The sequence below is a fragment of the Anabrus simplex genome, chromosome 4, assembly GCF_040414725.1.
Source record: "Anabrus simplex isolate iqAnaSimp1 chromosome 4, ASM4041472v1, whole genome shotgun sequence".
NCBI lineage: Eukaryota > Metazoa > Arthropoda > Insecta > Orthoptera > Tettigoniidae > Anabrus > Anabrus simplex.
The window spans coordinates 244,836,347-244,862,600 of NC_090268.1; the positions used below are offsets into that span (position 1 = coordinate 244,836,347).

A 26,254-nucleotide genomic window follows, 5' to 3' on the forward strand; every position below is an offset into this window, starting at 1 on the left:
CCAAATATTTGGGAATTTACAATTTCAATAAGTTAAATTGGAAGACACATTTCTTTTCTTTCTTTCTTTCTTTCTTTCTTTTTTTTTTTTGCTAGTTGCTTTACGTCTATGATCGGTGAGCTGAGGTTAGTACTGTTAGACATATCTATCATTGTTATCACATATAGGTGAAACTAAACGATTTATTACAACATTTTATAGGATTAAATTATTACTTTAATCATCCTTTACCAGCACAAACACACTCATCTGCTTCATCCTTCGCCTCTAAACCCATAGAGTTAGTATATTATACACTAGAGGTAGCATTGGCGCTGCAGTAGCGAGCGAAGTTGAACGAGCGCGCTGTTTGGCAAACGCTGTATTGTTTGGCACTGTCACTACTGGAGCTTCCCGATAAATTGAAGTATATACTTCTCTGAAGGAAAATGCCAGTCTCCTGTGCAACTTATGGCTGCATAGAGAGGTTCATAAAGGGCAGTGGCGTATCATTTCACAGGTATATTTCCTTGAAATTCATTTCCGTGCGTATACAATAATACTTTGGCCTACTTGGGCTGACTTCGCGACTGATTCCCCTGTCGGCGCGAATGAGTTTCTTCGGATCTTTCCTTGAAGACTGAAAATAAAGTTTTAGGAAATATAAGGGATGACATTTTCCTTTCGCTGAATGGCCATGCTTTTGAAAGCAAATATGCAGAAAAACCATGTGCATGATACCGAGCGAGTGGCTGCAGGCTTTAGGTCAGGTAGCTGTCAACTTGAACCCCACTGTCGGCAGCACTGAATGTTGGTTTCCAATTTTTACACCTTAATAAAGGCCACAGTCGTTTCCTTCCCACTCTTAGCCCTTTCCTGTCCCATAATCGCCGTAAGACCTATGTGTGTCGGTGCAACGTAAAGTAAATCGATACAAAAAATAAGAAAAGTTGTGCATGATAGCCTGGAACTGTGCTCCGTTTTTTAGTTTCTGTGTGTATTTATAGTATTAAAAGCTAATGGATATATTTTTTGTGTATAGAGTTTGTTGCTTTCCTTTCGTATAGTACGTGTACTGTAGCAGTGCCCGTTCATACCTTACCAGACTTTAAAATTTAGAGCCTAAATGTGCAACACCGTGTGAACATCTGAGTCCTTTACTTTCGTGAATATTATTCCCTTAAATGGCGATAGCACTACAGGCCTATACAAGCATAAAACGTAAATTAATGACCGAGCGAGTTAGCAATGCGGTTAGAGCCACGCAGCTGTAAGTTTGCTTTCGGGAAATATTGGGTAAAAACCCCACTGTCGGCAGCACTGGAGATGGTTTTCCGTGTTTTCCCATTTTCACACCAGGCAAATGCTGGGGTTGAACCTCATTTAAGCCCATGTGCGCTTCCTTCCCACTCCTAGTCCTGTCTTATCCCATCGTCGCCGTAAGACCAATCTGTGTCGGTGCGATGTAAAGCAATTTCCCTTTCCATTTTACATTTTACAAGTTTAAATCTTAAAGCAAATCATACATTTCACGACAAGCTAAATAAAAATTCCATAATAGGCTAAAAGCATAAGCGAGTGTCATATTTCCACTTGTAATCGCATTTCGAAAACATCGATAATAATAATAATAATAATAATAATAATAATAATAATAATAATAATAATAATAATAATAATAATAATAATAATAATAATAATGGATTTACGTCCCACTAACTACTTATGAGGTTTTCAGAGACGCTGAGGTGTCGGAATTTTTTCCTACGGGAGTTTTTTCATGTGCCGGTAAATTTATCTACAAGAGAATGACATATTTGAGCATTTTTAAGTACAACCGTACTGAGTTAGGTCCGAACCTGCCAACTAGGGCTCAGAAAGCCAGCGTCTAAACCGGCGATGACAATATTTTGTCTAGTTTACCCCAAAATCTCGCCAACGTTTTTAGGACTAAGAACTCTCTCATCCGCTTCGTACGAGAGAGGACATTTTTAGTAATTGGGCAGAATTATAGCAAATTCCTGGCCATTTACACAAAAGATAGCCCTCCTCCTAAACGCATTTTGGTAGAAGACTTAATATGAACAGCAAATTGATTTTGTGTTCCTTAACTGCACCTGAACACCGTCCTCTTTTATCACTAATTTTTCCTGTATTTTTGCTTTTAGGGCCCTCGTTTTTACTGGAGAGAAGCATCGCAAGTATACTGTAGTATCTGAGAATGTTTACATGTTAGAAATTTAAATCGTATCTACATCCACACAGTTTTAAAAGTCCCCAATTTACATTGATGAGTACGGCGGAATGAGCTTTTTGCCAAACAGCTGCGATTTCAACATGCTCCGTTCGCTACAGTGATTCTCTCGTAGACGGTGGCGCTAATGCTACCTCTAGTGTGTTATTTACTAACGTCCCAAGATTGCCAACCTACGGATATCAAATCAACGTAAACGAATGCAATACCAAATGGTGTGGTTACTGGGTACGGAGTTAAAACTAAGCCACGGCCGACTTGATGCGTCGCTCTAGCTAGCTCCTTACCGGCATTGACAATCGGGTCCACGCACTGTAACTGGAGTAGTTGCACAGCTCGACACGTGGCGCTGGCGGCCGACCTATTTGCGGTAGAAATGCATACTTCTTTATTGAAAATATATTGACTTTATTTGCCGATTTATCGCAATTTAGAATTATGGAGAATGTTACATAGGTTAATACTGTTAAAATGATTAATCCTAAAGGTTACTTTCGTTGATATTTGCCAAAATGATGTCGTGAAACGAAACTACGGGGAGATGACTTAGTCCAGCTGTCGTTCTGATATTGATTTTGATTGCCGATGTATCTTAATTTAGGGAATAAAATAGTATGCTACATTGACTAATATTTTTAAAATGATTAATCCTAAAGGCTCCTTTCATTGATATGTGCCAAAATAACGTCGTGAAATGAAACTGCGGAGGGTGGAGTAGTCCAACTGACGTCCCTTAATTGTGAGGAATAATAGTAATCGTTTTTATTATCATGGCATTTAGATACATAGCAGAACTTACTACAATACTTTTGTCTTCTGGTGTTAATATTGAGATTAAGAGTCATTGTTCAATTAGAGTTTTAAACTTCTTCAAGCGCTGCTCTCAGGAAGGGGGCTGGACAAAACATAAAAGTCTTACTTTTTCCGTATTCGCTGTATGCATAACAAAAATGTTTTGACTCAAACATGTTTAAATTTTTATTTCAATATATATAATTTCAGATTTTATTTCATCCATACCTTTCAGTAGAATATTAAATACCGGGCAAGTTGGCCGTGCTAAATTCAGACAATAATTCTTACTTGAAATGCAGTAGGGTGAAACAAGTTGGCCGCGCGGCGTGCAGCAGTGAGCTTGCCTCCGGGTTCCAACCCCACTGTCGGCAGCCCTGGAGATGGTTTTCCGTGATGTCCCATTTTCACATAAGGCTGTATCTTAATTAAGGCCACGGCCGGTTCCTTCCCACTGCTAGCCCTTTCCTTTTCCACCGGTGTGATAAGACGTATCTGTGCCGGTGCGACGTAAAACAAATTGCGAAAGAAGCAGAAGAAGAATAAGAAGAATTTAAATACAAATTCAGTGAGAGAAAAGTATTTTGCGTAAATAAATTGTAAACTGTTCCCTGCTCGATGATGCTTGTTATCTAAAGGGGCCTAACATCTAGGTCATCGCCCCATTGCTCAGGTAACAACACTTCATACGTTGGCCTTACCGTCATAGCAGTAGTGATTCTTACTTGTCAATGTTTAAATGTTAAAGTTCAGATTAACTTGGATAAAAATGTGTTGTATTGCTGTCATATGGCAAATACGACACCGCCTAAAGGATTATTCTATGAAGGAAAATTCATGGGTAAAAATACCTGATTAGCGTGATTAGCTGCCACTCCCGAAAGCCCGGGTTCGATTCCTGGCCCTGGCACAAAATTTCAAAAGTGGTACGAAGTCTGGAACTGGGTCCACTCAGCCTTGGGAGGTCAACTGTGTAGAGGGGGGTATCGATTTCCACCTCAGACATCCTCGAAGTGGTTTTACATTGTTTCTCACTTCTCCTCCAAGCAAATGCCGGGATGGTAACTAACTTAAGCCCACGGCTGCTTCCTTCTCTCTTCCTTGTCTATGCTTTCCAATCTTCCCATCCCCAACACAAGGCCCCTGTTCAGCATAGAAGTTGCGGCCGCCTGGGACAGCTACTGGTCATCCTTCCCAGTTGTATCCCCCGACCCGCAGTCTCACGCTCCAGGACACTACCCTTGAGGTGGTAGAGGTGGGATCCCTCACTGAGTCCGAGAGAAAAGCCAACCTTGGAGGGGTAAACATAGAAAGAAAGAAAGAAAAAAGAAAGAAAGAAAGAAAGAAAGAAAGAAAGAAAGAACGAAGGTAAATACCCGAAATAGAAACGGAAAACTAAGACGAGAATGCTACCTGCTTTTAGCCACTCCGTAGTTTTGTCCTGGTCTACAGAGAATTCGTGAAATGACAGTGTCCCTTAGCTCTTTTTTTTCCTGTTCGGAATACAAAAAATTCACACAGCAATATATATTCGAATATTTCCTAATACAGTTAAAAAAAAGCAAATCACCACACCATTAAAAAACGAATTAGCGCATAAATTAAAATCCTTGTTCAGGGGGAAGTTACAGCGAGAAATCACTTTGTTCTTGTTTCCATAAAATTTCTGCTCGAAGTACGAAAAGGTGCACAAGAATGTCACAAATTCCAAGATTTGTATACACATTTAAAAAAATATAATCACACTACACAATAAAAAATAAACTCACTAGCGCATAACAATCAGATTTCAATACGAAGCCAACAAGCACCTCATTGCGAACACATTGCCTACATTTACGACAGCAAAACCATATAAATAAAACTGAAAATGTGGCAATTTGCGATATACAGCTGCCTGTCAGTGGGTGGTAGGCCAGCGCTCCAACGGCATTCCGGTGAAACTTTCCAATTACAGCTTTATGCTGGGCTTCACAAGCGATTGTCAAGGCCGGTATAAGGAGCGCAGCGAGGGATCCAGTCGGCCGTGACTAAGTCCAACAACATGCTAGAGGAAGCAGAAGAAGACGAAGAAGAATCATGGACAACATTTGCATGTCAGAAGGGCAAATTCTATCATAGTCTCCAACCCATATTACCTACTACTTCCTGGTATCAACACGCCACCTACACTCGTCGTCATATCATCAATATCATACGTCTTCGCTTTAATCATTCCCTCACACCTCTATATAAATTTCGCTTTCGCTTACAACCGCATCCCATATGTCATTGTGGATCTGTCGATGCTGATATCAATCATCTCTTTTTTCAATGCCCATTGTACAACTCTCCTCGCCGATGCCTGTACTCCAGCTTAATACAATACAATTATCCACTCCCCTCGTCAATTGCATGTCTCGTATACAAGCCGTCTCCCACAATCATACGTATCTTAAATCAGTTCGTAGATCACTCTAATTTACAACTCTAACCCCACTTTCCCACAATACATTGACACTACTTACATATTTCATCATATTCTCATTTGCCTCCCGCCCTCCCTAACGCCTCCTCTTCAACCAAGACACATAGCTACCGTTTATTCTCATCTCCCCCTCCACCGATCGCGTGTACATTTTCATTGATGTTCATATCAACACACTGTCGCCCCTCTTCATCTTTTGTTTACGATTTCACTGACACTTTGCGCTCTCTTCATCCCCCATATACGTTGCTCAGATATTTCTTTCCATCTGTCCAAAGTCCTACACTCTCACATATATCCACCCCTCCGTCGTTCCACTGCCCTCTCCTGCTTATCCCTTAGGCCCCATTCACAATGGAAACGTAACCGTAAACTTAACGACGTAACGTAACCGTAAAATTAACGTAAAATTTGTGGTATTAACAATGGAGGAACATAACATTAACGTAAAGAGTACACAGCAGCCAGTCAAAACACTGCCATGTTATTTAGTACGGAAGTCAGGTTTTGGGCTATTTCGCAGTTTTATATTTCAATACTTCGATGGAATCAAACAACGTGGTAGCGGAATTCATATTACTTCAAACATCTATTGCTTTGCTCCTGGGAGCTGTGTAGGCCTACGGTACCTGAAAAAGGCGATGCAAACAACGGTGCAGAAAATGGGTTCATCCCTTGAATCAAAGAAAGTTATCTCAGGGCGATTTCGGTAATCTACTGTAAGAAATGACCCTCATCAGTTCGTTTTGGACATGCGGATGAAACCTGAACTGTTTGCCTTTCTTACGATTTGCTTCCCCTTTTGTAATAAAAAGAAATGTAAGGTCTCGTTTACCGACATCTGTGACCCTATCTACCACACCCCGATGAGATGTTTGGATCTATTTGTTTGGATGATATCGTTTTCGTAAAATAGTAGTCCGTCATAATGTTAAGAAATATACAGGGACACTGTTTTATTTATGACAGGGATTCTCTCTCGTCCGTTTGCCAGCGCTGCGAGCTTGTCTCCCGCCATTTATTGTCAGGTTTCATTACTACAGGATATTAATTTCCACCAATTATTTTTCGGTACAGCGTATTTGTAATTCTTTTTCCTTCTATCATACATAGCCTATACACAAAAATTATTTTGAAAGAGAATTACAAGTGTTTCGTCGAAAGAAGTCATTATATCGTGCACAACACACAGTGTTTACCTCTGCTCTGATTGGCTGGTTCTTAAAGTTAACATAAAATTAATCCCTTAATTTTACGGACTCGCAGTTAAGTTTACGTCGGCGCATTGTGAATGGATCACCGAGCACAGAATAACATAGAGATGGCAATGCCTACCGCAACGCATTGGCTCGCTGAAGCCGAGTTTTGCGCGCATCGCCATGTTGGTATTACCCGCAGTGTTAGTTAATTCTTATCCGAGTCACGTTAATTCCTATCAGAGTCTGTCATTTTAAAAGATTTCTGTAACATTATTTCATTGGTTAACATATCTAACGCAGTAGAAAAGCGCCTTAGTCATAATTATAAGCACGGGACAATCCAGAACACTGTTTTAATCGCAGTAATGGTAGTTAAAAATTCGGAAATATGAGCACAAATAGCCTGTTATTATATCAGATTGTATTCAGCTCAAACGAATCGCCGACTTGCAAGGTGCAGCTAAAAATAATGGAACATTTTCATAAAGACCTATTTTAGAGATACCATATACAGTATGCATCCACACATAATATCATACCCAATAAAAATATAAACAGTCTGTAGGCCTATAAACAAAATAATACACGGTCAATAATAAAGATATCCTGGAAGACCAGAAGTATGAGGTGAATAGGCCTAATCATTATAGAATTGCTGAGCCAAGTAAATCATATCAAAAACAGGGAAATATTTCTCATTAGTACACTTGATGAAATTATAAACGTCGCGACAATCCTCTATTTGCAACTAGTACTGTGGCCTCGTTTAGTTCTATACCTCTTTAAATCGTTAGAAACCGAGTCTAACCATCGTCGTCTTGGTCTCCCTCTACTTCTCTTACCCTCCATACCAGAGTCCATTAATCTCCTAGGTAACCTATCCTCCTCCATTCGCCTCGCATAACCCCAAAACCGAAGCCGGTTTATACGTACAGCTTCGAGTTCATTCCTAAATTAACATTTATCTCCTCATTCCGAGTACCCTCCTGCCATTGTTCCCACCGGTTAGTACCAGCCATCATTCTCTCTACTTTCATGTCTGTTACGTCACGTCTAACTTATGAATAAGATATCCTGAGTCCACCCAGCTTTCGCTCCCGTAAAGGAAAGTTGGTCTGAAAACAGACCAATGTAAAGATAGTTTCATCTGGGAGCTGACTTCCTTCTTACAGAATACTATCGATCACAACTGCGAGCTCACTGCATTAGTTTTACTACACCTTGATTCAATCTCACTATATTACCATCCTGGGAGAAAACACAGCCTAAATATTTGAAATTATTGACCTGTTCTACTTTTGTATCACCAATCTGACATTCAATTCTGTTGAATTTCTTACCTACTGACATCAATTTAGTCAAGAAGTTAATATAAAGAACCACCTAATCGATATTCACTTCTTGATTATACTCATTGATACGGTCATGAAATGGACGACTTGTAAATCAATTTAGTCTTTGCAAGGATAATTTTCATACCATACTGCAGGCTTTAGGCACTATCTGCCATTAAGACCAAGTCATCAGCATAGGCTAGACTGCTTAGGCCTACTAAATTTCCACCTAACTGAATCCCTCCCTGCAATTTTATACCTTTCAGCAGATGATCCATGTAAACTACGAACAGCAAAGGTGAAAGATTACAGCCTTGTCTAACCCCTGTATGTACCCTGAACCAAGAACTCATTCTACCATCAATTCTCACTGAAGCCCAATTGTCAACATAAATGCCTTTGATTGATTTGAATAATCTACCTTTAATTCCACAGTCCTCCAGTATGGCGAACATATTTTCACTCGGTACCCAGTCATGTGCTTTCTGTAGATCTATGAAATATAAACAAAACTGCCTATTCCTCTCGTAGCATTTTTCAAGTAACTGGCACATACTGAAAAACTGATCCTGACAGCCCATCTGTGGTCTGAAACCACACTGGTTTTCATCCAACTTCCTCTCAACAACTGATCGCACCCTCCCTTCCAAGATGCCAGTGAATACTTTGCCTGGTATACGAATCAATGAGATACCTCGATAGTTGTTGTGATGTAATGAAATAAAATAACCATACCTTAAATAACTATATAACTATATGGACTTCAAGTGAGATAAAATAAGGTACATACAACACTCACAAATATTACACTTTCAATGACATTTACATCATATAAAATAATGTACACATGACTAGGCCTAATATTTTACTGGTCAGAACACACAAAATACATTCTAATTAAATATATTTCACGATGTGTGTCGCATACCAGTAGACAAAGAATTTATTTTTCCCTATTGTCCAGAAAACAATACCAGTTGGGTAAAATGTTGGCAAATTTGAGAGGGATGCATTTGATCATTGTAGTTTCTACAAAAGTGGTGAAAACTTATGGTCAAATATTTGTTGGCAATTGCTTCAATTAGCAATGGGAAATAATTAGTTTCAAGTTCCTGGTCAAGAAAATGGCTTTTAATATCCTCAAAAATGTCAGTTCCTATGCACTCTTGTAACACTTTACAAACCAGATGCTTAACCTTAAATGAACTCTGAGCAGAAGGAACTTTAACATCCCTAATACTCATACTTTGCCTGAACGCAATTTCACAAAATTTACAAATTTTGCTAACATCTCGTGATGGTTTCATTAAACCACCCCTATCTTTGACTGAAATAAGGCCATTTAACTTGTCACTAGTGTCTATAAGGATGCTGAGACATTCTGGACATAGAATCTTACTTTCTAAACTCTTGACTACAAACCCTGCAATGTACTCAGAGATGTCCCATGTCATGTCATTGTAGTTTGTTTTTCCAGGTAATGCAATATAGTCATGATCCAGAAGGCAATGTTGAGGAGATGTTTGGGACAATACCTCAGATGAATACTCTAGCATTCTTGCTTTAGGGAATGATGCATTTATCACATCCTCAGGTGACTTGTTCTGAGCAGTCAAAATACTGATTTTGTCCAGTGGGAGAGCATTGCCATTTCTGGATTCATGTAACTCAGAACTAATTAATATTTTCTTCAATGCAGCAGTGAATTGCCTGGCAGTGGGGTTATTATTATGTCCACCCTGAGATCTAATATAACTAAACAGTCTCTCAAGATGGTCTTGGCTTACTTTATACAAAGGAAAATACTTCAGTGGAAAGTTTTCTGATGAGTCCCCAACAAAGAAATCATACATTGAAATGGTGCTCTCAATATCAATTAGAAACCCCAAAGATCCTGTCTTTCTGGTGGATAAGTACATGGGCTTGTTACTGAATCCCTCCTGTAGCTGCATAATATACTGTTTGGCCCTCAAAAGGAAATCTTTGATTTCAGAAATATTCTGTAAATTCAGAGCTTTCTTAAAGTATTTACCCCTTATACTCCTAGAATTTAGAACATCAAAGAGAATGTTAAATATCTGTATAAATTCTTGAAACCTTCAATGTGTTTACTTCAACAATACAGCACAGCATCACAAACAGACTGACTTAAAACTTGTGCAGCTAATTTGACCTTCATTTTCATTTTCCTATAATGTATGTGTGAATTCCTGACTTTGTTCCCGGTATAAGTCCAGGATCCGCCGGCACGGGCGAGCACGGGCTCCGCGGCTGTTGCTCGTGCGTCTATATGACGTCATGTATGACGTGTTTAGCGAGTTGATTTTTGCAAACATGGCGGATAATTCGAAGGAACCTGTAGCAGCCGCTAAATGTATGAATTAATGGTCTGATATATTTAGTTGTTTGGTAACTGGGTGGAGGAAATGAGTAACCATGTTATTTACATCGAAGTTACAACCCAGGTTTTCAGCTGAAGCAATATTTGTTGCAGCACCATCACAAGTCAATGAAGTCACTGTCACACCAGAATCATGCAGCAATGTCAAACACTGTTCTGTAAGAGCACTTATTTGTGCAGCTTTTATGCCGTGCACAAAAAAGTATCCTAAAGGAATCTTCCAGGAATTGTTCACAAATACTAAGTGAAAAACTAAGGCTTCTGAAGCTAATGGTGCTGTGTCATCTTCATTATTAATCCCAACATTTACAGACCCATGAAATTTATTGCCATCCCATTCCAAATGTTTCCTTATAGCCATGGAATCAAATAAAAGGGCACAAATCTTAGTGCCTGTGTATGATGTAAGTACCTGAAAAGCTTCAGCACAGAACCCAGAATTAGCATCTACACTTTGATACCATCGAGATAAGGTTCTAGGGTGTGGAAGACAAGTGTCAAAAGTGTTTCTCACAAATCAATATGCCTTTGGAGAAAGAAAGTGAAGAGTAATGGCAAATGCTTTTAACTTCTCATCATACAACTTTTGCACTTTGTTACATGAAGCCTTATCTTGTTGTCGTTTATTCAAACACAATGAGGTATCTGACTAACCACTTAACATTTCACAGTACTCATTATCTATCAGAGCCTTCTTTTTAAGACTATCTACAACAGTACTTAATTCAGCCACCTTTTTCTTCATTCGCCTCTTTTTCTGGTGCAATAATTTTATTTTCTTTCTGCACGCAATTTCTTTGGTTTTCATATGATCTATTTGAGCACTAAAACACGTTTCTGCACTTTTATTACAGATAGATTTTTCCACAACAGGTACTTCCTGGACAGCTGTAGAGGAGTCTAATGAAGGCATTTCCACAGTCTTTATGATTTTAAGGACCCTTCTCTCCTGTAAAATAAATTTAAGAAATAGTAGGCTTACTCTATAAATATGTATTTCGACATATTTCTCAATCAAATGCTAAAATGAAGAGAAACTAACCTTTGATTGTATTTGTAGGTACTTTGGGAAAGCAGCAAACACAGATGGCACAGCCCATTCCCTCAGTCTTACGACACACAATGAAGTACGATCAAAATCACGTTCAGTAAAGTGAGCTGAACATATAGTGCTGAAAGGTGTGGGGGACCAATTTTCCCTTCGTATAGCTCTTATCCATTTCTTCCGTCGTTCATTATCTTTAGGAAAACTGTAAATGATAAAGGGGCTTCTTAACCTATACTGCATGTGCAAGGGGAAAACAATTCGGCACTGAATATTCGCAAAAACATATTGCTTACCTGTGAAAAGTTATCCCTGGTATTTTCTTTGAAGCTCTGTTTGCACATCCATACGCTACACAAGTCGGTATTTTAAAACCATAACACAAACTTCCTTTATTTACTTCACACGTGGTGCACTGTTCACTTAGTTACACTAACTGGTCTCCAATGTTTTGGTACAAACAACATGGCGGCCGCTTTTGTCCACTGACTTCAACTCAGACGTCACATTGCCATCTCTATGTTATTCTGTGCTCGGTGGAATGGATCCATTAGATAAGATGGCTGCTAACTTCTAAGTTAACGTTAATTTTAAGTTTACGTTACGTTTGCATTGTGAATGGGGCTTTATATGTTGGCCCGGTGTGTATGTTTTGTAGAAGTCGCTGAGACGGCCACTCTAGCGTGAAGATTAGTATACCTTGTGTCCCTGTGCTTTTCCTATCTCTCCTATAAAAAAATAGTCTTGTATACATATTTCCTCACTCTCAGTTGTCTACAGTCTAGGTGATACGTCTTTTCCTGAACTACTTCAAGTGCTTTGAACCCATTTTGTGAGTCCGCTGCATGGTCTACTTCCCTCAATCTTCAAGTACTTCGTACTCAGACAACATTGTAAACTGCATTGGTGTACTACTTTATTGGAATTGTGTGCGCGTGTAGAACTAGTACAAATATAATACAGTATTGTGTCTGGGTCAAATAACGATCCCATATCAACTTCACGAACAGAACTATCCTCTTTGAACAGAACAGAACAAAGAAGAAGTAGAAGAAGAAGAAACGTGGACTGCATGTTTGGATGATGTGAATGTGAAGTCCGACTACAAAAATTAATGTCATGTAAGAGAATTGCCACCAACGAATTTCATTGTTATTTAATGATGGAGAACGGCATTGAAAAATCAGAAAGGGTAATTATTTATAGATTTATTGTTAGTTTTCTATGCACTTTTATTTGCAAATTCTGTATTTAAGGTATCCTTGGTTGAAAAATAGTTTTATCCTGGTATATCATCAATCAGTCATTACTGATCTGCATTCAGGGCATTCGCTCAGGCGGCAGATTTCCTATCTATTGTTTTCCTAGCCTTTTCTGAAATTATTGCAAAGAAGTTGAAAATTTACTGAACATCTCCCTTGGTAGTTTATTCCAATCCCTAACCACTCTATACTCTACTTGGGGTCTTACCAGAGACTTATATGCCCTCTCTTTTACATTCTTACTACAACCCCTATATACCCTCATAACCTGTACCCTGTACCCCTCTGTACCCTTTATTTAAAATTATACTTACGTGATTACCCTAATGCAGATCTTTCCTTATATTAACACCAAATACAGTAGAGACAATGCGCAACACTCAGCGAGATATCGAGGCACAGCTATTAGAGCTCTCTCTAGGGGATTGACCTGAGAACTACTGATTCTTTCATAAGAGCACATGTACTTGTATGTGAAGTTTATGGTGTTATTTATGCATTTTCAGTGAGTTGACGTAATTAAATACTAGCGTGTGCCATTCCGTGATATCTCCTCTCAACATGAGGGGAAAGGTATGTGCTGTGTTTGGCTGCAGTAACTATGAAGTAGAGAAGAATGCGCGGTCTTTCTTCAGTTTCCCTCATGACGATCAATCGCTCAATACTGATCTGCATTTAGGGCAATTACCCAGGTGGCGAATTCCCTATCTGTTGTTTTCCTAGCCTTTTCTTAAATGATTTCAAAGAAATTGAAAGGAAATTTATTGAATATCTCCCTTAGTAAGTTATTCCAATCCCTAACTCCCCTTCCTATAAATGAATATTTGCCCCAATTTGTCCTCTTGAATTCCAACTTTATCTTCATATTGTGATCTTTCCTACTTTTAAAGATGCCACTCAAACTTGTTCTTCTACTAATGTCATTCCATGCCATCTCTCCTCTGACAGCTCGGAACATACCAATTAGTTGAGCAGTTCGTATCCCCCAATTCTTCTCAGCCCAAACTTTGCAACATTTCTGTAACACTACTCTTTTGTCGGAAATCACCCAGAACAAATCGAGCTGCTTTTCTTTGAAATTTTTCCAGTTCTTGGATCAGGTAATCCTGGTGACGGTCCCATACACTGGAACCACTCTAGTTGGGATCTTACCAGAGACTTATATGCCCTTTCCTTTACATCCTTACTACAAACCCTAAACATCCTGATAACCATGTGCAGAGATCTGTACCCTTTATTTACAACCCCATTTAGGCCTGTGTGATTTACCCCATTGAAGATCTTTCCTTATATTAACACCTAGATACTTACAATGATCCCCAAAAGGAACTTTCACCCCGTCAATGCAGTAATTAAAACTGAGAGGATTTTTCCTATTGGTGAAACTCACAACCTGACTTTTAACCCCGTTTATCAACATACCATTGCCTGCTGTCCATCTCACAACATTATCGAGGTCACGTTGCAGTTGCTCACAATCTTGTAACTTATTTATTACCTATACAGAATAACATCATCTGCAAAAAGCCTTACCTCTGATTCTTCATCTTTACTCATATCATTTATATATATAAGAAAGCATACAGGTCCAATAATACTGCCCTGAGGAATTCTCCTCTTAATTATTACAGGGTCAGATAAAGCTTTGCCTACTCTAATTCTCTGAGATCTATTTTCTAGAAATATAGCAACCCATTCAGTCACTCTTTTGTCTAGTCCAATTGCACTCATTTTTGCCAGTAGTCTCCTATGATCCACCCTATCAAATGCTTTAGACAGGTCATTCGCAGTACAGTCCATTTGACCTCTTGAATCCAATATATCTGCTATATCTTGCTGGAATCCTACAAGTTGAGCTTCAGTGGAATAACCTTTCCTAAAACTGAACTGCCTTTTATCGAACCACTTATTAATTTCACAAACATGTCTAATATAATCAGAAAGAATGCCCTCCGAAAGCTTACATGCAACGCATGTCAAACTTACCGGCCTGTAATTTTCAGCTACCAGGCGAGATGGCCGTGCGGTTAGGAACGCGCAGCTGTGAGCTCGCATCCGGGAGATAGTGGGTTCGAATCCCACTGTCGGCAGCCCTGAAAATGGTTTTCCGTGGTTTCCCATTTTCACTCCAGGCAAATGCTGGGGCTGTACCTTAATTAAGGCTATGGCCGCTTCCTTCCCATTCTTAGGCCTTTCCTGTCCCATCATCGAGACCTATCTGTGTTAGTGGGACGTAAAACAAATAGCAAAAAAAAAAATTTTCAACTATCACCCTTTTCTTTATACACAGGGGCTACTATAGCAACTCGCCATTCATTTGGTATAGCTCCTTCAAGCAAACAATAATCAAATAAGTACTTTAGATATGATACAAGAAAATGTAAGTAATATTGTGTTGCATATATATTCTTTCAGTAACAAAGAGATTTTTATAGTACTTCATAATCTTCTGACCTGCTCGACCCATATTTTAACTGGCTAAAAATATAATACCCATATTTTATTGTATAGTGCAATACCGATGTGTTGTAGGTGTGATCTGTGGGGTTGATTTAGTTCAGGAAAATACATATGCATATGAGTGTGGCTGGTCGTGTTCCAAGTTACCTCATTTGGAATGCTGTAATGCGTTGTCAAGCACTGAAGAAAATATGGGTGATTTAAGAATTGTACATACTTTTTTTAAACAATATGATGATGCAAATTTGCTTTACCCTAATATAATGGCAAGTATTGCTTATAGGGAATATATGAATGTTTTTGCGGCTAAATTTATTGATATTCTTTCTGGTAGTAGGCTTCATGTTAAAAGGAAAATTGTCCAGCTCTTAAATGTAAATTCATTGAACCATGTGTGTAAGGAATGTGCCAGTATTTTTATTGACAAGTGTCTTAATGTGATGGTACAATGCTTTTAAATGAGAAAAAAGACAAATCTAGTTGTGAAAGTTCAGGCAGGTATGCTAAAGCTAAAAAAGTAATGCATAAATGGAAGATCAAGCCCTTTTAGAGCAGTCCATTTCACATCTTGATTATATGTCTAATTTCAGTCTTTAAATAATAACCTGTTAAATAATTCTTCATTCATTTATCCAGAATTGCTTTGGCAATTTTGAAGTTAATATCTTAGTAACACTTTCTTTCTAGACATAATTTATTTATCCATTTCCGTATATACATTTCCTATTTGAATTTAGCGCAAATTTTCAGGTCAAGCCACTATGAGCGCCACTTGCGACTTGTCTCCCATTTTAACAAGGCTAAATCCAGAATTGTCGCATATTGTCTCTACTTTATTTGTTAACAGCTAGGTACTTACAATGATCCCCAAAAGGAGCTTTCACCCCATCAACGCAGTAATTAAAACAGAGATCTTTTGTTATTTGTGAAACACACAACCTGACCTTTAACCTAGTTTATCTTGATACCATTGCCTACTGTCCATCTCACAACATTAACAAGGTCATTTTGCAGTTGCTCACAATCTTGTAACTTATTTATTAGGCCTAGGGTCAGTCAGGGTAATTATGAGACAGACAAAAAAAAAAGGGGGGGAAATGAGACACTCAATTTTTTGTGATCTGATAAATAATCTCAACACTTTGCATGAATGATATTATATATTAGTCTTTTATCCATTATGGTAAAATAATTGGAAAGTGTCCGAACTATATATCTAGAAGTACACAATTTCCTGAGTGGTGTTTTTTCTAACCAAAAAACTTTCATGCATTGCACTTTGTATTTTATTACTCTGGCTCAACCCAAATATCCAGGAAAGTGTTTCTGGTTTTATTTGGTAGTGTAAGGGAGAATCTTCTTTTTCAGCTTGAAAACACAATTTTAAGTTTTTGATTTGAGAAGAAAATTCATTTTTTTAAAAAGGGGTAAAATATGAGACATCATTAGGTTAAAAGTGAGACACTTTTAGGGGTAATATGAGACAGTTGGTACACTTGTTTCTGTACCTAAATACTTATTATCCGTACACTTTATCTTGGTGCATTTACACCCTAGTGCTGAATCAGTCGACCTCGGCGATCTTCGAGATTCGTACTGGCAACGTTTGAAACACAAACTATGAATCGCTTAAGCATCGTTGTGCGACATCTGGCGTACCACTTTACGTACTAGTACTGTTGTTGTTTACACAACAAAGCCAAAGTATAGAATTCATGCTAGGAACAAGATTCGCATCGAGAAATGTTTTATAATGTTATATAATGTGTATGTGACATAGTTGTTGGCTTAAGATGATAACGGTTTAGAAATTTCATATCGATCGATCATATTCTCGATTCAATTCAGATTTCATTTTCATTCATTTTGCAGCACCAGGCAGCACTATCGATACCGGGACAGCTCCCTCCTTACTCCTCACTCCCGTACACAAATGCACCAAGATAAAGTGTGCGGATAATATGTACTTCATAAGCTCCATTAATATTGACAGCTCACCATCAAATTCAATTTCTTTCACCAAATTCTCTTGAAGGAGTCCCTTGCCTGTCAAATAGAAGTAGGAGTCTGTTACTCCCATAGGTCTGAGGCTTGCTTAAAATGTTCTGAGTGTGCTTGGTAAAAATTCTTTGAAGCAGGGTTATACTTTACCTACACATATTCCCAGTGAGAATCTCTTTCTTATGGGTTAGAGATCATCGGTGGATTGTATAGTCCTAACTACCTGAGCACAAGAAGGCCCATGACTCAGAATATGTCCAAGGTGCCCACTCCTATGTAATAATGAACAATTATGAGTTTGTCTTATTAGCAATTTAACAGGAGCTAATTTTTAGATGTACAGTAGAATCCTGATTATCCAAGCCTCAATTAATGAAGGCTCCATATTAGTCAAGGCTAATCAATAAGTGTAATGCTCAACTTTTCTTACATTTCATAATATTTTCCATAAATACTACAATGTACTGAGCTTGTAGATAAATATCTCCAGAAATTGTGAGGTTTTGTTTGATGATTGTACACAACAAAATATGTTAGTATCTGTACAGTATTATGTGGGTGGCAGTGGTGAATCATCATCATTGTACAGTTCCAGTTTCCCGGGTACTGTTAATGAGCCTCTTCCACTTCTTCCTGTCCATATACAACTTGTCATGGAGAACATCATCCACTGTCCATCCTCTGGTAACTAGATCAACCTTGATCATGTCCATCCATCGTGTTTTAGGTCTTCCTGCAGGTCTTTTCCCCTCCACCTGTCATTCCAAATTTATTCCGGCTGTTCTTTTAGGCTCCATCCTCATCACATGCCTGTACCACCGTAATCTGGATGTGCCGATTCGGTCTAATAGGGATGTCTTTATTCCGGCTTCTTTCCTCACCTCCTCATTTCTTAACTTGTCCATCTTGGTCTTCTGGATGGTGGATCTAAGAAATGTCATCTCTGATGCTTGCAATCCTAATGAATCTCTTTTTGTGAGGGTGCACGCTTCAATACCATAGGTCAATATTGGTATGAAATAGTTGTTAAACATCATCAATTTTGCCGGTTTTGTTGGTAGAATTCTGACCCTTTTGCAATCTGTTTGTAATTTTTTGTAATTTTTTTGGTGAAGTTGACTCAAATTCGATAGATGTGATAACTATGAATGGTACTGTATCCTGCCGCCAACATTTGTAGTTCATTCTTGGAGATTGTAACTGAGATAGTGAGTGGACGTGACTCACCCATCTTAGACCAACTGCAACCCTCGGCTGCTATCCGTATGACTCCAGCATGGATATCACATGCATGTTCTAGTGTCGTTCACTGTGGGAATTTATTGAATACTGCAAATGGCCAGAAAAGAGGAAGTGTGTTGTGGTATCCTGCAAAGCGAAAGAGGAAGAAATTTCAAATGGTGGGACTGGGGGAGAAACAGTTTAAAAAAGTGTCAGTGAAGTGACTGTGACATATTTTGTCTATATGGCATCTGTATTATCAGTTTTAAGTTATCCGAGGTGCCAGTAGTGACATTATGTAGGTAATTGTGGTTCTACTGTAATTCTACATTCTCGTTTTTGTCTGGTGTTCAGATGTAATGACATTTATAGACTACATTTTCCAATGAAATAGAAGGTAAAAAATAAAACAGAAGAGGGTGATACCAAATTCCTTAAAGAATATGTGTTTCATCAGTAGCGACAGGTAGAACAAGGGAAGTGAAAATAAACATAAAACAGGATATTTCTCTTAACATAAAGAAATAAATGAACTGGATTAAAGCCACTATATATATATTTAATAATAAAGCCAAGCTTTCAGCCAAATTGCATTGGCCTTCATCAGGGCGTGTGAAGTTTTGCCTCCGACAGTGAGCAAAGAAATTCTCTGAAGGAACGTTGAAGTCATGCCCATACTATCCACGGCCTACCCCAACTGGACTCAAGGATCGTGGCGCTGTGCTGAGGTGGTTGGGAGGGAAGTTACTGATTCACCGCCCTCTGTCGACAGTTTGAGTGTGTCCCTCTGTGCCATGGTGGTGTTATGCATGGATTTCTGCAGTACAGGTCTCCATGTATTTGATAACTTGAAGCTGTCTTCCCTGTTGATGTTATTTGGGCGCAGCTCTATCTCTATGGCTTCCCTCACAAGACGAGCATAGAAGTCTTTTACAGGTGCGTTGACCTTTGCCTGGTCAAAGAGGATTTCATGGTCTGTACTGTAGAAATGTTCTGCTATGGTAGACTGGCGGCTTATAGCATTCTCCGTGGAGGATGAAAGAGCGACATTCTTTACCGACTGGATGTGCTCTTTCACCCTGGTGTTAACAAGCCTTTTCGTCACGCCAACGTATGAACAACCACAACCACATGGAATTTCGTATACGCCCGGTGTTTCAAGATGTCTTTTTCCTTTGACTGGTCGAAACAGGGATTTGAGCTTCTGGTCTGCGGTGAAAACTGGAATTATATTGTACTTCTTAAGAATGCACCCTATTCTGTCAGTTATACCTGCCACGTAAGGAAGGAATACATTTTTCTTTTTGCTGTAGTCCTGGTTGGTACTATCCAAGTTAGGCTCTTTGATCTTCATAGCTCATGTTATGTCTCCTGATGTATTGCCGTTCTTCTTCATGGATGTTGTCAGTTCTCTCAATGCACTCGAGCGGTTATCATTGTCTGCAACATTATTCACCCTAGTATATAACGTTCGAAGGAGAGCTGCTTTTTGGGAGGGGTGGTGATGTGAAGACTTATGAAGGTATCTTTCAGAATGTGTAGGTTTTTTGTACATTGCATGGCCTAGTGTACTATCGTTCTTCCTGTATACTAACACATCAAGGAAAGGTAATTTACCTTCATTTTCTACTTCCATTGTGAACTTAATCTTGCTGTTAATGGAATTTAGGTGCTGTCCTTATCAAACCAATAAACAGCAAGACTTTTGCAGATTTTTTGAAGGGTATTCGGAGTAAAATAAAATCGGAAGACAGCGGTGTGAGTATTCAATCTATTCGTGAAACTCAGACTGGGACAATTCTTCTCGTTTTTAATAAAGACATACAAAACAAGAACAGGGACAATTTTAATAAATATTTAAGAGATGTACTTGGTACGGATGGCGATGTGAAGACTTTAACTCCCCGCACTACCTTGGAAATTCGGGACATGGACAGTATCACCACTGCTTTAGTTAGAGGAAGCTGTAAGACAGGATCTTTAGAATTTCGAAGGAGAATTGAAAGTCTCAATAATCCGAACAGCAGAGGGCAAAAACTTGCTATCATTGAGATAGAAGATAAGTAGGCCCAGAAACTTTTAGAAATGGGTAAAATTAAAATAGGACGGTTGGATTGTAGAATCCGAAAAAGGATCGTGGTATCTCGCTGCTTTCAATGTCTTTCATATGGACACCATGCAGGAAACTGCAAAGGTGTATATAGAAGCAAAATTTGTTTTAAGTGCGGAGAAGCCGGGCATAGGGCAGTAGGTTGCAAAGCAAATCCGAGATGCATAATTTGCACAGACATTAACATCGATGAAGCTAATTGAAGTCGTGTACTTGGCTCAAGAGCCTGCACAGCATTTTGTGAAGCTCTCAAAAAGGCTAAAACTAGTAGTAAATGATGAAGGTTATTCAGGCAAATATGCTCAGGAGTAAAACTGCCAATGATCTTTTGACACAGATGACCTTTGAGATAGGAGTAGACGTATTTCTTCTCAGTGAACCGTATCAAGACAGAGACCACCCAGGATGGTTCGTGGATAATTGTGGGACAGCTGCAATTTGGATACCAGATTTGGGTAGATGCCCAGTATCAAACCAAGGATGTGGAGACGGTTTTGTTTGGGTCCGCACTGGTAGATATACTTTAGTGAGCTGTTACTTTACGCCAAATGAGTCAGTATTTGAATTTCAGGCTAAGCTGGACGGCCTAGAGGACGTATTACAAGGTTTTGATAACAGTTTAATCGTAGTTGGTGATTTCATTGCCCAGGCACTAGAATGGGGTATGTCACAGTACGACTCTAGAGGGCGCCGAACTGTGGAGATGGCCGCTTTGTTGGGTTTGATGGTCACTAATATTGAAAACTAGCTGACCCGACAGGCGTTGTTCTGTCAAAAATAAATGACAATGGAACGAACTCAAATTCGGTCTGTACTGCACACAAAAATCAGAATAATGCAAATGACTACATCATCAACATCAAATGAGTTCATTTTCTACTGTTACCAAAAGTTAGTAACAGAGTACTGGAAAAACTTGTTTTCATTACCTGCAGTATTAATATCTTGATTGTGAATAAGGAAATGCTCAAATAGGTCACAGCATATCACTACCCAGAAATAACCCTGATTGACTGTAACGTAAATGTGAACTGTTCAGCAGGTCTTCAAATCCCTCACAGAGCCATAATTATCCCCAGTTGTAAATCAAGTAACTTGATAAGTTGATGGCGTGAAGATAATGTGGCACAACTTATTCCTCTTTCTTCTTAGGAAATAACTATCATAGAAAACACTGATTCCAATCGACACTATGAAGATATTTTTCATTGTAAAGCTTTAAGGTATACGATATTTTTGTTTGATTACCTGGCGCGTAAACAAAGAAGGTTGATGGTTTTCCAACATGGGGACAGGCAAGATACAATTGGTCATGCGAGAAACATGGGTTTTCAAGTTTAATGCCGCAAACACTCAATGACTGCCCTTGGTATTTATTTATGGTCATAGCAAAAGCGAGCTGCAGTGGAAACTGCAGTCGTTTAAATTCAAATGGTATGTCAATCGGAATCATAGGGATGCGTGGTATCAAAAAGTCTTCTCCTTTATACTCTCCCATTAGAATGGTTGCTTCGATCACGTTGTTCAGTAATTTTTTCACCGCTAGCCGTGTGCCATTGCAAAGACGTGGTTGGTTGATATTTCGCAACATTATGACCACTGATCCAACCTTTAATTGAAGAATGTGAGGCGGCAATCCTGGCAAATCCAGCGAGTTCAAAAATTTGGGTGGATCGTTGACGACATCATCTTGGTTAGTAGCGGAATCAACTGATTTGTATGTCCGCAATTCACCGGCAATTTCATTTTGAATTTTGAAATTTAATTCATTTACATCCATGTTTTTGGCAGCCAATATTGCTTGTTCCCTCAACCAAATATGATCTCTGTAATTTTGAGCAATGTTTGGGAACACCTCTAGAATGAGTTCGGTTTTGGATTTAGTAAACTGACAAAAATTGTCAGGTAAAGTAATGAAGCCAGTCAGAATGTCTGAAGGGAATTTGCCATCACCGATGTCAACTAGTTTTGAAAATATCTCTCCAGATGGATCATTTTGCAACTCGACACGCATATTCTGGCTTAAATTTAGTATCTTGACGTGTTTCCACAAAACTGATGACTTTAAACATGCATAAGTTCATTAGCTGGCGTTGACCGTGGAATCACTGGCAGTGTTTGACGAAAATCTCCTGCTAACAAAATCATCGCTCCACCAAATCGGTTTTGATTGTTCCGCAGATCTTGCACGGTTCGGTCTAATGCCTCCAAAGATGTTTTATGTGCCATGGTGCATTCATCCCACACTATCAATTTACATTGCTGCAAAACCTTTGCCATTGCAGAGTTCTTCGATATGTTACAGGTCGGAGTTTCGTTGCTTTGCATATTCAATGGTAATTTTAGCGCTGAATGGGCTGTTCGACCGCCTTCCAACAATGTAGCTGCAATGCCTGATGAAGCAAGTGCGAGTGCAATTTCATTGTTTGAGCAAATTGTTTCTAAAATCAATGAAATTAAGAAAGGTTTTCCTGTACCCCCGGGAGCATCCAAGAAGTAAATCCCTCCAGTTCCATCATTTAAAACTTTCATTAGAGTATCAAATACATACTTTTGTTGTTGGTTCAACAGCGGAAGATTTATTCGAAGTGATTCTCTTAAAGCATCGAGATCGTACAGTTTTTCGCGTTGGAACTCTTGATTAAAAGCGTTGTGCATCGGGCGATTGGGCACGGACATGCCTAATTGGGATAATACTTTGACATCATCGAGCACATGTTCTCAATCGATATCAACACCTCATTGTACATTTGTTCACTGATTTGTAAATTTGGATTTCCTGTTGTGATGCGCATTTGATACAAGATATCATCACACACATCATATTTGTATTTGATTCATGAATCAATTGGTTTTGATGGGCAGCATGTTGATATAATTATAGAAAACAATGTCCGGATTTGATGAGGTTGTGAAGAAATTACAGCATCATTGAGAGTTTGATCCCAATGAGCATCATTTTCTAACGGTTGCAAACGTAGACAGGCTTCTCTGTAAGAGCCACACAATTCACCATTAACAGTTCGTAAATGATGGAATGATGTTGGGCCTCGAACATTGACTAATAGCAATCATAAATAAAAACACTCATTGTTGCTTGGATGGACGGAGTAAATTTGATCTATTGCATCGGTGGAATATACATTTAGGTAACCTGGAACTGGTTTTCCTTGTTTCCGTCATAGAAATTTCTTTGAGGATTGATTCCAGGTATAATATTTTGGCATTTCGGAGTATAGCAGTGTTTGGGCGAAATCATCATTCTGACACAATTCAAAAAAACTGGTCAAGGTTGTAAATGGTGGTTCAACAGCTCGTTGTAATGTGTTCTGAGCCGTGAAATATACTCTTTGACCATTTTCTAAGTGTATGGCTAAGTGAACAACAGTGGGGTGCCTTTCATGAATGGGAAAAGAAAAAATGCTCAAAATTGCTTCATTACTACTAACGTAGTGGCCCATTTGGTATTGGGTAACTTCATCGTTGGAATTATGTGCATTAACTCCGATCACAGCCATGTCACTTCCTTTGGTTACATATTTACAAATGTATTTGATAGATTTGACGGAATGGCAAGATTCAACATTGATGTGCGCCTTGAAAGTCTTTGATAGGATCGGTGAATATGGAACAATCCAACGATTATCAATTTCAATGTATTGTTGATTCACTTTGACTATTGTTGATCTTCCGTTGTCTGCAGTCGACCGGCGACGATACAGTGGATAACCTTCATTTCTGGTAATTGTTTCTGGTACTAATGCCCGTGGATAACGCTTCAAACATTTACCATCCACCATACACGGTGAATTTTGATTAAGTGTTCCACAGGGACCATGAATCATGTTTTTAATAACTACCTCATGCAAGCCTGGATCTACTTGTACATCAGAGATTTCAGCTGATATCACTTCATCAACTTCATTTGGTCTTATATTCTCAACCAACCAAATCAGAATATGTGCATGAGGCAATCCACATTTCTGCCACTCCACAGAATACATCCAGCAGCGCGTCTCGCCAAACACGCTATGTTTCACAATGAAATTCATTAAAGATTTCAACTGTTGTTGGAAAACTCTAGTCTTAATGTCATGGCGATCAACGGTTGATTGGCCAGGGAATAACTCTTGTTTGATTTCTATCCACTGCGGATTGCACGTGAATGTGATGCTGTGCCATAATGACGAACATACGACATGGCATCTTGAGCATATTCATGCATATGTCAAGGACTTCTGATGTATGTTGCTGGAAGAATGGTCATCCGGCCGACATTCTCTGCATTAATTTAAGATATTACCAAAATTTATTAGGATCAACCTATTCAATACAATAGAATTTACAAAGTTAGGACTTACAACCTATTAAACTAAAATTTGAAGGGACATGTTTTGCCCTTTAAAAGGGCATCATCAGCCTTTTTACACTCATATTCAAAGATAAAAATCAGGATCCTGATTGTCGTGGTAAAAAATCTAAAATGAGAATATAAGATTAGAGTGAAATTGTACAATGTGAGAAATTGTTATGAGTTCTTAAATAATAATTTACAAAAGTTGAAGTTGGTATGATATTACACTAGTAATTTTAAAATGATTTTATAAATTAGACAAACTAGGCCTTAACCACATAATAACAAGAAGGTCTATGGCTGAAGTTGCCATATCAAAGTTCGAGTGAAATTCGGCTGGAAGCAACTTGATTTACATGTTGAAGAGAAGATTAATGGAACTTAGTAGCCGCTTGAGATGACATTGAAACTTTCTTGTTGAAAAGTCGTAATATTTAACTGTAGTATGGCGCTATGTAGATCATAAAGTTGTATTCAACTAATCTATTAATCTCGTTATTTACGCAGTGGGTTCGCGGTCTCCGTAATTTTGTTGAAGGAGTTATGAAGAGTTCATAATTGAATGTTGCCGTATAGATCTTTGTTAACTCATATACTGATAGTTAAATGGGAACATTCTTAGTTGTTGTTGGCTGTAGTTTTGAATATAGATTAACTATTGAAGGATATATGGTGAAGGATCTGTAATGAAAAGAGAATAAAAGATATGAAGTTTAGAGGAAAAAACGGTTAATTAGGCGAAATATATATTCAATTACTTACATTCTCGATTTTTGCAGTATGAACTGGTTGTCTGTATGGTCTTGGAACGAGTAAGATTTGGATTTGAATGTCGTGTGTTGTATCTGTGTGGAACTGAGGGAGGGGGGTGTGATGGAGGAAAGGAAATGGGCAGAGCGTTGAGCTTGTGCGCTATTGGCTGTTGAAGATGTGGAATTGAGGAAGAGGGGTGTAATGGAGAAGAGGAGGTGGACGGAGGGTTGAGCTTACAGGCTGTTGGCTGTGGAAGATTAGCAGGGGCGGGGACGGAGGGACTTACCTTTAAGGGGAAGTTGGGATCTTTATTGGAAGTTAGTTTAAGATTTTTAAGGATTTTATTTAAATTTGGATTTAAAGATTGTAATAAACTGGGTAAAGTCTCGTATAAAGGATTTTTTATTTCGACGGGATCATTGAGATTTAGTCCTTTGTTGTAATGTTGATCCAGATATATCTAAATGTTTTCTAATTCATTCATTAATTTTCCTTTGCCTACTATTTTGATGATTGTTTGGTCCTGTTGGATAGTTGTGAAATGATGACCTGTATCTTTCATATGAGAGCTCATGACTGAAAATTTGTTATGTATATTGGAAATTTGTAACATGTAATTCTC

The 26,254-nt window shown here is 38.6% G+C and overlaps 1 protein-coding gene and 1 long non-coding RNA gene across 2 annotated transcripts in view; one reads left to right on the top strand and one right to left on the bottom strand.

Annotated features, from left to right (window-relative positions):
- Positions 1-11,250: 11,250 nt before the first annotated feature.
- LOC137500570 (uncharacterized) lies at positions 11,251-11,900 on the bottom strand. The gene is made up of 3 exons (XR_011018096.1): positions 11,768-11,900; positions 11,469-11,676; positions 11,251-11,375 (listed from the first exon to the last, which is right to left on the bottom strand). It is a non-coding gene; the product is annotated as an uncharacterized lncRNA (long non-coding RNA).
- Positions 11,901-12,489: 589 nt separating this feature from the next.
- The window catches only part of LOC136871848 (ribosomal RNA processing protein 36 homolog), a 194,088-nt gene continuing 180,323 nt past the window's right edge, over positions 12,490-26,254 (top strand). The window contains exon 1 of the mRNA XM_067145475.2: positions 12,490-12,663. Coding sequence (XP_067001576.2) covers positions 12,586-12,663 — 78 coding nt within the window. The 5' untranslated portion in view covers positions 12,490-12,585. The remainder of the gene's footprint in view (positions 12,664-26,254) is intronic.